General features: G+C 31.6%; 1 protein-coding gene across 4 annotated transcripts in view; it reads right to left on the bottom strand.

Moving 5' to 3' along the window:
* Window positions 1–11,219, bottom strand: part of LOC127730956 (plexin domain-containing protein 2-like) — an 88,812-nt gene extending 77,593 nt beyond the window's left edge. For all 4 annotated transcript variants that reach the window (XM_052239596.1, XM_052239594.1, XM_052239598.1 and 1 more), the window contains exon 1: window positions 11,091–11,219. In XM_052239596.1, coding sequence (XP_052095556.1) covers window positions 11,091–11,178 — 88 coding nt within the window. In that variant the 5' untranslated portion in view covers window positions 11,179–11,219. The remainder of the gene's footprint in view (window positions 1–11,090) is intronic.
* Window positions 11,220–13,145: the final 1,926 nt, after the last annotated feature.

Here is a 13,145-nt window from a genome sequence, read left to right as displayed (position 1 = left end):
TAGTTTTTTTTTAGCAATAACCCCCCCCCCCCCCCCCCCCCCCCCCCTTTAATGTTTTATCTGGAACAGTGAAATAATAAATTGTACCATAAAAGAACAAAATCAGTATATAGACAGCCTACAAGCCTGTTATTAGTCATGTCTTCAAACTTCAATGTATGCAATCAAATTGTATTTAGTTTGGTATCCTATTCTTTTTTTAACTCTGATTAAAATTGTTTAAATGTAAATTTGAAGGAAGGTGCATATAAACTTCATAAATGTTTTGTGGAATATCCACCTTTTAAAACTTTCAATTAATTGATAAATTACTTCAATGAGTTCATGTCTGCATGAAAATGCAATAAACTTGTTTTATATTTGCATTGATGCATCAAAATTTGTGATGATATACAACATGAGAAATTTCTTATCTTGTAAACTTTTGAACACGATAAAACAATATATTCCATCACTGTTTTCATGTGATATCATAAAAAAAGATGATCAATTAGTACAACCTATACATTATAAACTAAAATAAGCAATTAATAAAATAAATTGTAATTTAGTAGTGGATTGTAAAGAAAAAAGTAAAATTAGAAATTTCACAGTCACCTTTCCAGTTTTGTCACCAGTTATTTCTCATCCTAATTTAAGTAATTAAAGAAGAGATGGAAACATATGAAGTAAATCACAATGATCTTTCAATGTACATTTAATGTCTATTTCCCATTAACATTAAAACACAAAGCATTATCTAGCCATTCATATGGGCACTGAAATCTGTTAAAATCATGTAGTTCCTATATTCAGAGCAGACTTCAATCGGTGACTTTTAAAAATTATATACATGAATGTTTGGATATATATACAAGAGACTTCATCTAATCTATAAGAAGCAGCAATTTTAAATTTGATATGGCTGATTTTCATTAAGTCAGTGAATCGTTAAAAGTTATTATTCTTCTTAAGACAATAAATCCCAAAAGTCATGTATGTATATGATGTATAGATATTCAAATGAAATATATAATGGAACTTATTATTTCACAGAAATATGTATTAGATACACCTTTAGGGCGTTAGAACGAATGGGTGTATCTAATTTACACCAAGATAATTATTATTATCAATGCAGGATGAAAGTTTTCAATAATTTAGGAGGGGGGTCTTTCAGCGATTTGACCATATGTTATTGAAAAGCATGATAAATGCAGGGTATCCAATGTCATTTAACGACATTTTGGTGTAAATAAACTAAGATGTCATTAAATGTAATTGGATATCCTGCATTTATCATGCTTTAACATAAAATAAGATTAATAGCATAAAGACCCCCTTAAAATACTTGAAATCTATCCTTTGATTTTACTGTAATATCTTGGTATAATTTGGATACACCTAATCGACTAAATGCCTTCATTTGTGTATCTAATACTAGTAACTCAATTTATCTCTTTTCCACTATCTTAGATTCAGAGCAATGTGCCCAAATAGGGTCTTCCAGTAGACTGTTATCTATTTAGTAAGTCTTGCTTTACACATGTACAATGCACCCTCTTTTATACTCACCAGTAGACTGTTATCTAGTAAGTCCTGCTTTATATTTGTACAATGTACCCTCTTTTATACTAACCAGTAGACTGTTATCTAGTAAGTCCTGCTTTATACATGTACAATGTACCCTCTTTTATACTAACAAGTAGACTGTTATCTAGTAAGTCCTGCTTTATACATGTACAATGTACCCTCTTTTGTACTAACCAGTAGACTATCTAGTAAGTCCTGCTTTATACATGTACAATGTACCCTCTTTTGTACTTACCAGTAGACTGTTATCTAGTAAGTCCTGCTTTATACATGTACAATGTACCCTCTTTTATACTAACCAGTAGACTGTTATCTAGTAAGTCCTGCTTTATACATGTACAATGTATCCTCTATTGTACTTGCAAGTAGACTGTTTTCTAGTAAGTCTTGCTTTATACATGTACAATTTACCCTCTTTTGAACTAACCAGTAGACTATAATCTATTAAGTCTTGCTTTATACATGTACAATGTACCCTCTTTTGTACTTACCAGAAGACTGTTATCTAGTACGTCCTACTTTATACATGTACAATCTACCCTCTAATGTACTAACCAGCAAACTGTTATCTACTAAGTCCTGCTTTATCCATGTACAATGTACCCTCTTTTGTACTAACCAGTTGACTGTTTTCTAGTAAGTCTTGCTTTATACATGTACAATGTACCCTCTTTTGTACTTGCCAGTAGACTGTTATCTAGTAAGTCCTGCTTTATACATGTACAATGTACCCTCTTTTCTACTAACCAGAAGACTATTATCTACTAAGTCCTGCTTTATACATGTACTCTGATCTGTACTAAACAGGCAAGCTGAGTCAATTCTAATGTGTTAGCTTACAAGATAAACACCCTACTCAGACACATTATTCTAACTCAGAGCTTATTTATAAGTACATCTTTGTTCTGACTCCTAAATGCCACATGTATGTCTGGGAATTAGCAAGTACCAATTTTAAAGTCTTTGGTTTGGCCAAGCCTTGGGACACATTTAGTGCATATTAGGGGGATCCAATAGGGTACCCCCCCTTTTTTAGGTCACAAGGTCATGTTTAAAAATTGCCTCCTGTCACCCGGTATCTTTTAGCAAACTTATGTTTCTAAACTGATCTGATTCTTAGTTGTGAACATTTCTTAAGGTTACAGATCCTTTCAAATGATACTTTAGGTGGAAAGGTTCCGATAAATCCCCCAAGGTTACAGGTCGGAGTTGACAATGTTGGAACCACAATTAGAATAACATTTATTTGACAGTGTACTTTAATTTATGATGGTCTTTGTTTACAAAATGAATACCAGGAAAATGAATCTGTAAATACTAACATGACAAAAATGCTATTATGACTTCAGTAAGATCAAATATCAGATACTTCAATGACTTGCATTCATATGACTTGATGTTAGAATGGAGTATGGCAACATTCTATTTAAGTAGGTCACTTTGAATAAAATGAATCAATAATAAAGTTTAAATAATTAATCTGAATTTGACTCTTTTGTCATTTATTTGTTTTGAAGAAGACTTAAATAATGATTTAAGGCGTTTTATTTCTCAACAGAAATTTGGAATCAGTTGAAAATTCCTTATTGAGAACCCTCCAACTTATCAGACCAACATTTTGATAAGCTGTTCATAGTTCAGGGACTATTTCAATAGTTATATACCCCATATGATGTTTTTTTTTTAAATTCCTGTTATAGTGTGTTTTAATCCTTGAAAATGAGTCAAGTTGCTTGTTGTACAATATTTTTTGGGAATTCCTATTAAATCTTTAATGTATAAAAACAACCAATCATCAGATAAAAAATTGTCTATATTTGCCAAAAAATCGTGTTTAAAACTGATAAAAAAAAAAACTTAATTTTTTGTGATTGCACAAAAAGTTTGTCTTTATAGAGATGTAAAATCAAATTAATGTTTGATTCCTTAAAAATATGTCAAAATCTTATAGGAGCTTGAAGTCACAGCATGGAAATACTTGTCAGGTTTACTTAACATTACTATCAAATATACCAACCATACAGACAGTAAAACAGATAAAATCTTACTTAATGGTGTAAGTATTACAATTATAAATAATGTGTGGTCACACAAGTAAGGTCACTAATTTTCTGAAGTAGTGTACATGTACCAGTAATTACAGATATTTTTCTGACCACCCAAACTGTCCCTTACATTAAATAAGTGCATGTTTTGAAATATGTTGTAAAATCTTTACGAGTCTTATAAAGAAATTAAAATTTAATCCATAAATTTGAATATATGACTAAATACAACTCAACAGGTAAAATGTTATACAAAACAATTTGCAAGATTGCATTGTATTGGCTACATGTGTTGTTGAATTGCTGTGTCACTGACATACATGTATACTCCACATCCTCTATTAATTCATATATCAACCTAATTTCTGGAGCATAAACACAAAATAATAAAAATGGTTGCATCTTCTAAGAAACACTGAGTTGCCTGCTGTTTCCAAACAATATAAGCAGAAATGACAATGTCCTTGTTTTGGTTCAGGAAACCCCCAAAAATCACACATATCAAATATCAAAATAACAGGTGTACAACTTCATGTCCTTAGTCCAAAATCTGTTTAAGTTTGATTGAATTCTGGCAAGCCATTTTCAAGGAGTTGCAATGAATAAACTGATAATGATATAAGCAGAAATGGCTGTTCATGTCCTGATATGGGAAAAAAATCAAAATAACAGGTGGACAACTTTATGTCTTGTTGAAGAATCTCTGCAAGCCAATTTAGTGGGGTTTGATTCTGTTGAGCCATTTTCAAGGAGCCTTGGAATAACAATCGTATTCTTTATTCCTTGTTTCTGCACATCAATGGTCACCTTTTATTGCAATAGTCATTTTGACCAAAGTATGTCATATTTTTTAAAAATAAGGAGGATATCTTCATTGTTTTGTAATGGACTAGTAAAGACCCTTATTCTAAGATGTTTTGTGATAAACAGATTGAAAAAACAAAGTAAAGATTCTCATTTAAAGATGCTTTATGATAAACAGATTGACAAAATGGTAAAGACCCCCATTTGAAGATGGGTAAAGATCCTCATTTGAAGATGTTTTGAGATAAACAGATTGACAAAATCAATCAGTACATTGTCATTCATCAAAGTCTTGTTATCAACACATATATGTATCATAGAAATAAATTTGTACTTGAGAATATCTTTTTTGCAGGTCAACCAAGTATATCTATCATTTACATTATTCAAAAGGAAGTCATGTGAAAAATGTTCATGCAACTTCTTCATGTATTCAACTTTATAGCCTTCCCCTCAGCATAATGCCCGGAAGTCGAAAATAATGTACATACAGAATGTCTGTGAGGTCAAGATGAAGGTAAAAGTAATCTAAGAAATTACTACATCAATGATCCTTGAAAAAGAAGTCAAGGTTGGATAAGCCCTGTCAGAAGGACAATCAACATGATCAATCATGTACACCTTAAAATCATTCTATACACTGTAAATATATAGTTACTTAAGTATTGGTGAAATCTTTACAGAGCCCTTATCAGGAAAACTTAACATCAGTCATTGAACCATGAAAATGAGGTCAATGACAATAGACATACCTCAGACAGAACCTTCAGCCTTTAAGGCATCTGCATATGTAACAAGATATGATTTATCAGGTTCTTATACCTTCTGAAATATAACAGGCCCTTGGGGGCTCACATTCTGCAACATTTGCATAAAGGCCTTATTTTCCTACCATAAAACACATGAACTAGAACTGTTTAAAAAAGTAAAGGCATTCCAATATCATTATAAATATGTGGGTAAAAAAACAAAACAAACAACAAACACATGAAGATAGAGTTTTTTTCTATAAATTATAGGAACTATTTTATTTAAATAGAGTATTAATACATAATACGTTTTGGAATGCTGGTCAGTAGTTACTCGGGGACACTCGCATGTCTAGGTTTTTAACCAATCAGCAATGGGGTTTCCCAGTCACTGCCGCATGTGCTTCTCGTTTACTAATTGTTTTTCGAGATCATACTAATTAACCAATGAGATTCATAGCTAATTTTGAATTAACCAATCAGCGCTTAATTAGCCGGGCTTTTGTTTTATGCACACAGGCTCAACTATTCCTAAAGCAACGCTTGCTTGCAGCAGCCATTATTATTTTACTGGGAAAATTTTTCTTCCCACCCTCCAACTCCCTTAAGGACATTTAATTTTATTTGCTAAAAGATGTATACACATGCATAATACATATGTTTATTTGATAAGAAGCATCAACTTCACATATCTTTTTGTATTGTTTAATTTAGTAGAGTAGTATTGTTTAAAGAACTCACAGTTATTATGTACTTTTTGTTAGGAGTACCACAGTTTTTCAACTTGATTTTGCTTTCTTTGTAAATATGTTTATTGCTTTATTGATATGCAAAGAAAATATTAAACTGTGATTCTTTCTCCCAAACCTGTGTCTGTTTACTTTATTCCTTATACTATGACCAGTTGGCATTTCTTGGTCCCTTTACTGAACTCTGATAAGTGTAAATCAAGTGCCTTTATCTGCACTGTAACTCTTCAGCATTCGGTCAGGGCACCAAAGACATAGCAGACTGGTTATTGGTACAACTGACATATACACAGCATAATAAGGGAGGATCTGGGTGGGACAGTGTTATGAATTAATCTTTATTTTTAGCAAGAGTTGCATAATCACCATTTAATTGCTAAAATCAAAACTGACATTGACAGGCTGACCAGTAAATAAGCAGACCAAAAGATAAATATAGGTGAAAAACAATAAAAACAACATACAATCATATATGTGAAGATAGATGTTTTTCTATAAACTTCATTCTATTTCTAGCAAGAGTGGCCAAATCACCTTTGAACTACTGAGATCAAAACAGACACTGACAAGCAGATCAGAATCAATTGTAAATGCTGGACATACATACACACACACACACACAGAACTTTCAAAAGATAATGTAAGTATCAAAAATTATCCCCAAGTTTTCTTTGTAAAATTTGTAAGTTCAATTAACAGACCCTAATTGGCATGATTCTTCCTGTTGGAAGGAATAACATCCTTTAGACACAATGTAAACCACTGAACTATCAACCCCATTTATCAAACCACTAGCAAGTTCATTTGTTTGGAAACATTTATTTTGATGGAAGATTAGCCTGTCATCCTGTGTAACAACTTTATGTTTGTCAAATTATAGTTTGTTAACATAGTTGTACAGAAAAATTTCTGGTCACTGCTGAGAATTACACCCATAAGTGTGAGGAAAAATAAATAATCTTAAAATTTAGAATGTCAGTATGATAAATATACCTGCCATGCTAAATGCATTCACCTTTACATAATTGATTTTGCACCTTTGTTACCTATGATTTGTACTATAGCTGTCTATACATATAAAATGTAACATTCTGGTGACAATACAGCTTAGAGGCTGACTTAATACATATCTGAGATAAGAAAATCTGTGTTAAATATTTTCCCTGTGGCAAAAACCACCATCAAGATAAATAGGTATTATCATATCTTAAACATAATGTTGTTCAAATTTATATAACATGTAAAACTAATTCAATTAAAGAATAAATTTTGATACATGTAGTTTTTGTACATTTCTACCTAAGTTGTAGAGTTGACATCGGAAAAGGTACATGTAGTCAAATGTCTTTAGATAAAACAGAAATTGGTTTGCACATATCTGGTAATTTCTAACAAATTGCAACCAACTTACATGTAAATATATAATTTCAGTCATGGTAAGTAATGTTACATATTGTCCGAGTAAAACACTCCATATTTTGGACTAAATAATACCTACTTGTCCATTCGTTGACCAAGAAGATATGACCTAGGTTCAAGGTCATGAAATATACATACATTTTAGGTCACTTATAAAGATGTAACTACAAATATATGTGAATTATCATGGATAGCCTGGAAAAGATTTCCATTGCTGGATGTAACCTTGAATTCTGAGATATAAATGAATTATCTTAAATCAAGGTCATAAAACATCTTTTTATGAGCAACAACTGTGTAAATGGCTACCAAGATACGACCATGAACAAGAATGAACTTCTAAATGTACAATATATACACTGAAATGGAAAAGACATTTTTTCACCACAACCGTGGAGGAACTTCTAAATTTCATCAATGTATGTATATCTGTAGTGCCTAGAAAATCAACATAACAATCATGGGCCCTTTTTAGCACACCTCCACCTTTCTAGTTTCTTCCATTTTTTAACAATAAGTAGACTGGTAAAGTAGGGTGATATTTTTTTTTACAATACAATTGTAAGTAGACTGGAAAAGTAGGGTGATATTTTTTTACAATAAGTAGACTGGTAAAGTAGGGTGATATTTTTTTTTACAATACAATTGTAAGTAGACTAGAAAAGTAGAGTGATATTTTTTTACAATAAGTAGACTGGAAAAGTAGGGTGATATTTTTTTTTACAATACAATTGTAAGTAGACTAGAAAAGTAGAGTGATATTTTTTTACAATAAGTAGACTGGAAAAGTAGGGTGATATTTTTTTTACAATAAGTAGACTGGAAAAGTAGGGTGATATTTTTTTACAATAAGTAGACTGGTAAAGTAGGGTGATATTTTTTTACAATAAGTAGACTGGTAAAGTAGGGTGATATTTTTTTACAATAAGTAGACTGGTAAAGTTGGGTGATCAACAATGTCAACTGTGAACAATATTTACATCATTATTTAGCACACTGATATTTAGTCAATTGAATGGTACTTGTGTTTGATACCGATACGGATCATCACATTTTGTACCTTCAAAATTATATGGTGGCACTTGATGTAATTTGTGCCTCATTATATGTTACCTTGAGAATAATGTAACATGTATCAATGTATTTATCATGGTTATGAACTTATGAACATTTTAAGAACGAAACAAATTCCTAACAACTTCCATCTTCGATAATAGAAAGTATATAATCAATAGCACAATTACTAAAAATTCCATATTGGTTTCTTCTATAAACAAAACAATATCTTTCCAGCACTTGATAATAGTTGCAAATATTTAGCATTCCTTAGAGAATCAAATATATACAGTGTTTCTGTATTGGAAATACAACCTTGTGCTGACTTGCTTGACAAATTAGAATTGTTCAGAAAAAAATTGATGCCATGGACTATTATGGTTGGATTTTCATGATGTGTACATGTAGGATTCTAAAGATGGGTCTTTATGATAACATCTATTTTTAGCAATACATTCATTTTTACATTTAGCAATATTGGGGAGAAGGGATATGGGGTTGATTTACGTGTTGATGTAAAGACTTTGGGGAGAAAGGAATATGGGTTTAAAATACATGAAAAGACATTGGGGAGAAAGGGATATTTACTCCCTGCGTTGAAGACCCATTGGTGACCTTGGGCTGTTTTCTGCTCTTTGGTTGGGTTGTTGTCCCTTTGACACATTCCCTGTTTCCATTCTCAGTTCTATTAAAATACATGACAAGACAGTGGGGAGAAAGGAATATGGGTTTAAAATACATTAAAAGACATTAGGGAGAAAGGGATATGGGTTTAAAATACACAAAAAAGACATTAAGGAGAAAGGGATATGGAGTGGATTTACATGAAGAAACCGTAACTGAGTAGAGGAAAAGAGATATGGTACATGGATATACATGTAAAAGATGAGGAGAAAGGGATATGGGGTGGATGTACCTGAAAAAGATTTGCGAGAAAGGGATGTGAGGTGGATACATTTTTTTGTACCTGATAGACATTTGGGACAAAGCAATATGGGTGAATGTAACATTTGGGAGAAAGGGTTATGATGTGGATATAATCCGATATATACATTTTTGTACCTGTGAGACATTTGGGAGATACATGTAGATATCGGGTTGATATACTAGTAGACATTCAGGTGAATGGGATATGGATATACCTGAAAGACAATAAGGAGAAATGGTTATGGGTTGGATATATACATGTATGTAAAGACAGTGGGGGGGAAAAGATATGGGATATATATACATGTGGAAACATTGGGAAATAAAGGATATGGGTTGGATATACAGTTTGTACATGTAAAGATATTGGTGAGAAATGGAAATTGGGCAGATATATATGTATTAAAAGACACTTCAGAGAAGGGGATTTTAAGTTGGTACACATTTGTACATGTAAAAACAATGGGGAGAAAAGAATATCATTATGAGGTTGAAATGTACATGTTGAGAGATACCAGTACATTTATGGGGTGTATGTACATATACTGACAGTGCCCAGAAAGGAGTCTTAGGTGGATGTCTATATCATGTGACAATATTATACTGGACAATAAATATTTCACAGGAACACTGCTTTAATTACTGCTTTTCATTTCTTTATGTCTATTTACATGTATATGTTCGTATGTGTCAGTTTATATGCAATAAATGTTTATCAGTGAATACAAGATGTAGATTTTGTCAACAAGACAGCAACCAAACAACACAATAAAACCAGGAAAGACATCATGAAGTCAATATAGTACATGTATCTGCAACACCTAACATATGTGCTTATACCATGTGATCATAACAAGTAAATAAATTAAGATTCCAGTTTTTCTGTTGCCAAGTATAGGAGATCCTCTTTTGCTTGCAGTTTTCTTTGTAATCAACAAATACATGTTTGTATTTTTTGTATGCCTTTTTCATAAAACAATCTTCAGTACAAAATTTGGAAGGAAAAATGGTTAGTACTGCAATAAATGTGTCAAACAGTTATTAACACAAACTTGTGAAGATTATTCAGTTATTATGAGTGTGTTAAAAATCTATTTTTTTTTAATTGAGTCGATCCGTCAACTAAAATTGCACAAATTTGTAGAAAATCAATGAAACAATTTTTACCTAAAGATCCAATTAATTATTTTAAAATTTAGGTTTTTAAAACGTTAGTCACCTTGAAAATTGTCAATGCACAAATACTTTTCATTTCAAATTTTAAAATGTGCTCTTTTTTTTCTTAAAACACTGGAAGATCATATTCCTCATTTCAGGGATAGTTACTAATTTGGGGAACTTTTCCACATTTTCTTGGTTGTGATTTTTTTTATTTAACATAACAGATAAGTCTTTTGTAGACAAAACTCCTGTCTGGTGTACATAAAACCGGGTATCTTCAATGAGTTCTTCTTAGCTACATGTATGCAGACACTTGTTCTCAAGGTACTGTAGCTTTAATTTGATAAAATAAAAGAAATAAAAATAAAGTTTATATTTTCAATCATAACATAAGGTAGGAGCTCAAAGATTGACTGACATTCAATAAATATAACGCAAATCACATTCGCATCATAATGTTTGACTAATAAGCCGGTATGTTCTATGTGGTTACAAAACAAAAAAAATCGTTCAGGTAAATCTCAGGTAAAAATTAGTAAAATCAAAAACCTTCAGTGTTTTCATGAGTAAAGATTTTTTTATTAAATTGCTACAAATCCACCACTCACCTTCGGTTTTTATAAAATCCACTAGAGAACATATTATAATTCCTACATATATGAAGACTTGAAGCGGAACTTGTTCTGTCATCGCCATATTGTTTCTGCTACTATTTTAAAGAATCTCGCATTATCTCGTGAAACACTGTACAAAGGAAATCCCGAGATTAACCAAATATAGAATTTTATCCAAGCTTTATTATTTTGTAACAAGTGTCTTGATTGGCCATTTTTCCAAAACATTATTTGGGCCGGGAAATTTGATGGTTGAACAAGACAAATTTTAGCTGTTTAGGTAAGATGTTCTCACAATCAGAACCGAATAAAGCTTTATGTTAATTAGCACCTGATTATGTGATCTCCTGTAGTTCTTCTTACAAGGTGGTTGAGCGATTGGTGTTTTCTATACCACCACGGCGCCAGCATTTTATTTCATAAAAAACAACAAACTACGTTTCGCAGCTAACTCGATACCATCTTCTTCTTCTTCTTTAGGTTTTCAGTAGTCCTTCATTGATCTGAAGATTATTTACTGTTTTGCGCAGCGTGGCCTATATATATATATTTACAATAATATAAAAATAATTGAAAATGAATTTGGAGTGCATAAATTTTTTTTTTAAATTGTGATTAAAACTATGTACATAGGCTAATAATAAATTAAATGAATTTGTGGAGAACAGCTGGTGTGAGCTGTTATTTGAACTGTCGACTGTAGTGACAGCGACTATGGATTGGCAATAAGTAAGTTCCAATGAGTTATGATATATGGAAAAATTGAAAATTTATATGTATCTTTTTTGGTTGAAATGTGTCTGAAAGTGAAATAATTTATGATTTTTGTGGGTTCTACTGTCTGATGGTATGAGAATAGCAGATGAGATTGCTACGATTTGATGGACTATTTTGTAGAACATTATTAATCTTGTGCATAGTCTTCTTACTTGTACATGTAGTGTTGGCCAGTTTAATGGTAATGAGTTTATCATATCTGTAGGACTACTGATGTTATGGTACCTGTTACAGACATATCTGGCAGCTCGTCTTTGGACCATCTTGATTTTAGAAGTTTGCTCAACTGTGTGAGGGTCCGATACTGAACATGAATATTCCATGAAACAAGACCAAAGAGGAAAATAATCCCCAAAATTTTCAAAGTCTGTTTTACATCAAATAGCATCGACAAACGTGTGTGCTAAAACACCAAAAAACAATGAGATACTGACCAGTATTTTTGCTATCCTGTAAGTCTCTTCATTTTTGATCATTTGACATTTATGACTTACAGACAACCAAATTATCAGATTTGAGAATTTGTGTAAAAGGTTAATCCTGAAAAACACATGGTTAGTCAGTCAGCATTTTAATATTTTATTTTATTTTGTACAGCTGGGAACATTCATTTTCTCATACAGTGCAGTGTACAAGAAGCACTTGAGTGATTTGGAAAATAAATTGCTTTGGGGTTTCTTGGGACTATAGTATACAGTCAAGGATATAACTCTTTAGGGTTATTAGAGAAAAATAACATATGTTTGTTATTGTGGACTAAAAAATCAAAGACCTGTGATAACATATGTATGTTACATGTTTCAAAGGGACAATACACATCATTAGTTTTGTTAAAATGTATACAGGTTCTATTGATATTGCTATTGTCTTTATGTATACTTAACTATAGAAAAATATAACAGTTCATATTTTGACTATCATGCATAGTACACCTATGTTATTACAGGAAAAATTGGCCTGTAATAACTAAAGGGTGTTATTACAGCTTCTCTATATCACTCCAAAGCATTTGCTCAGACATAGGTCATGCTTAATTACAATTTATTTTAATTCATTGTAAGAAATAATAACCAAAGCATGCAATGAGGTTCTGGCAAGTTTCCCAGTAAATCCCAAGTGTCTCATATAATAAGTTGCATGCCTTTAATAACTAAGCCTTGTTACTACAGCTAAGTTTATCACTTAAAAGCCTTGTCTTATTGATTTACCATGGTTAATGTTAAATGTATTAATTTAATTCAAAAATTAGTTATCAAGGCTATGCATTTAGTT

The sequence above is a fragment of the Mytilus californianus genome, unplaced genomic scaffold, assembly GCF_021869535.1.
Source record: "Mytilus californianus isolate M0D057914Y unplaced genomic scaffold, xbMytCali1.0.p SCAF_2, whole genome shotgun sequence".
Taxonomy (NCBI): domain Eukaryota; kingdom Metazoa; phylum Mollusca; class Bivalvia; order Mytilida; family Mytilidae; genus Mytilus; species Mytilus californianus.
Note: the sequence above shows the minus strand (reverse complement) of the source record. Positions and strands in the feature narration are given on the sequence as shown.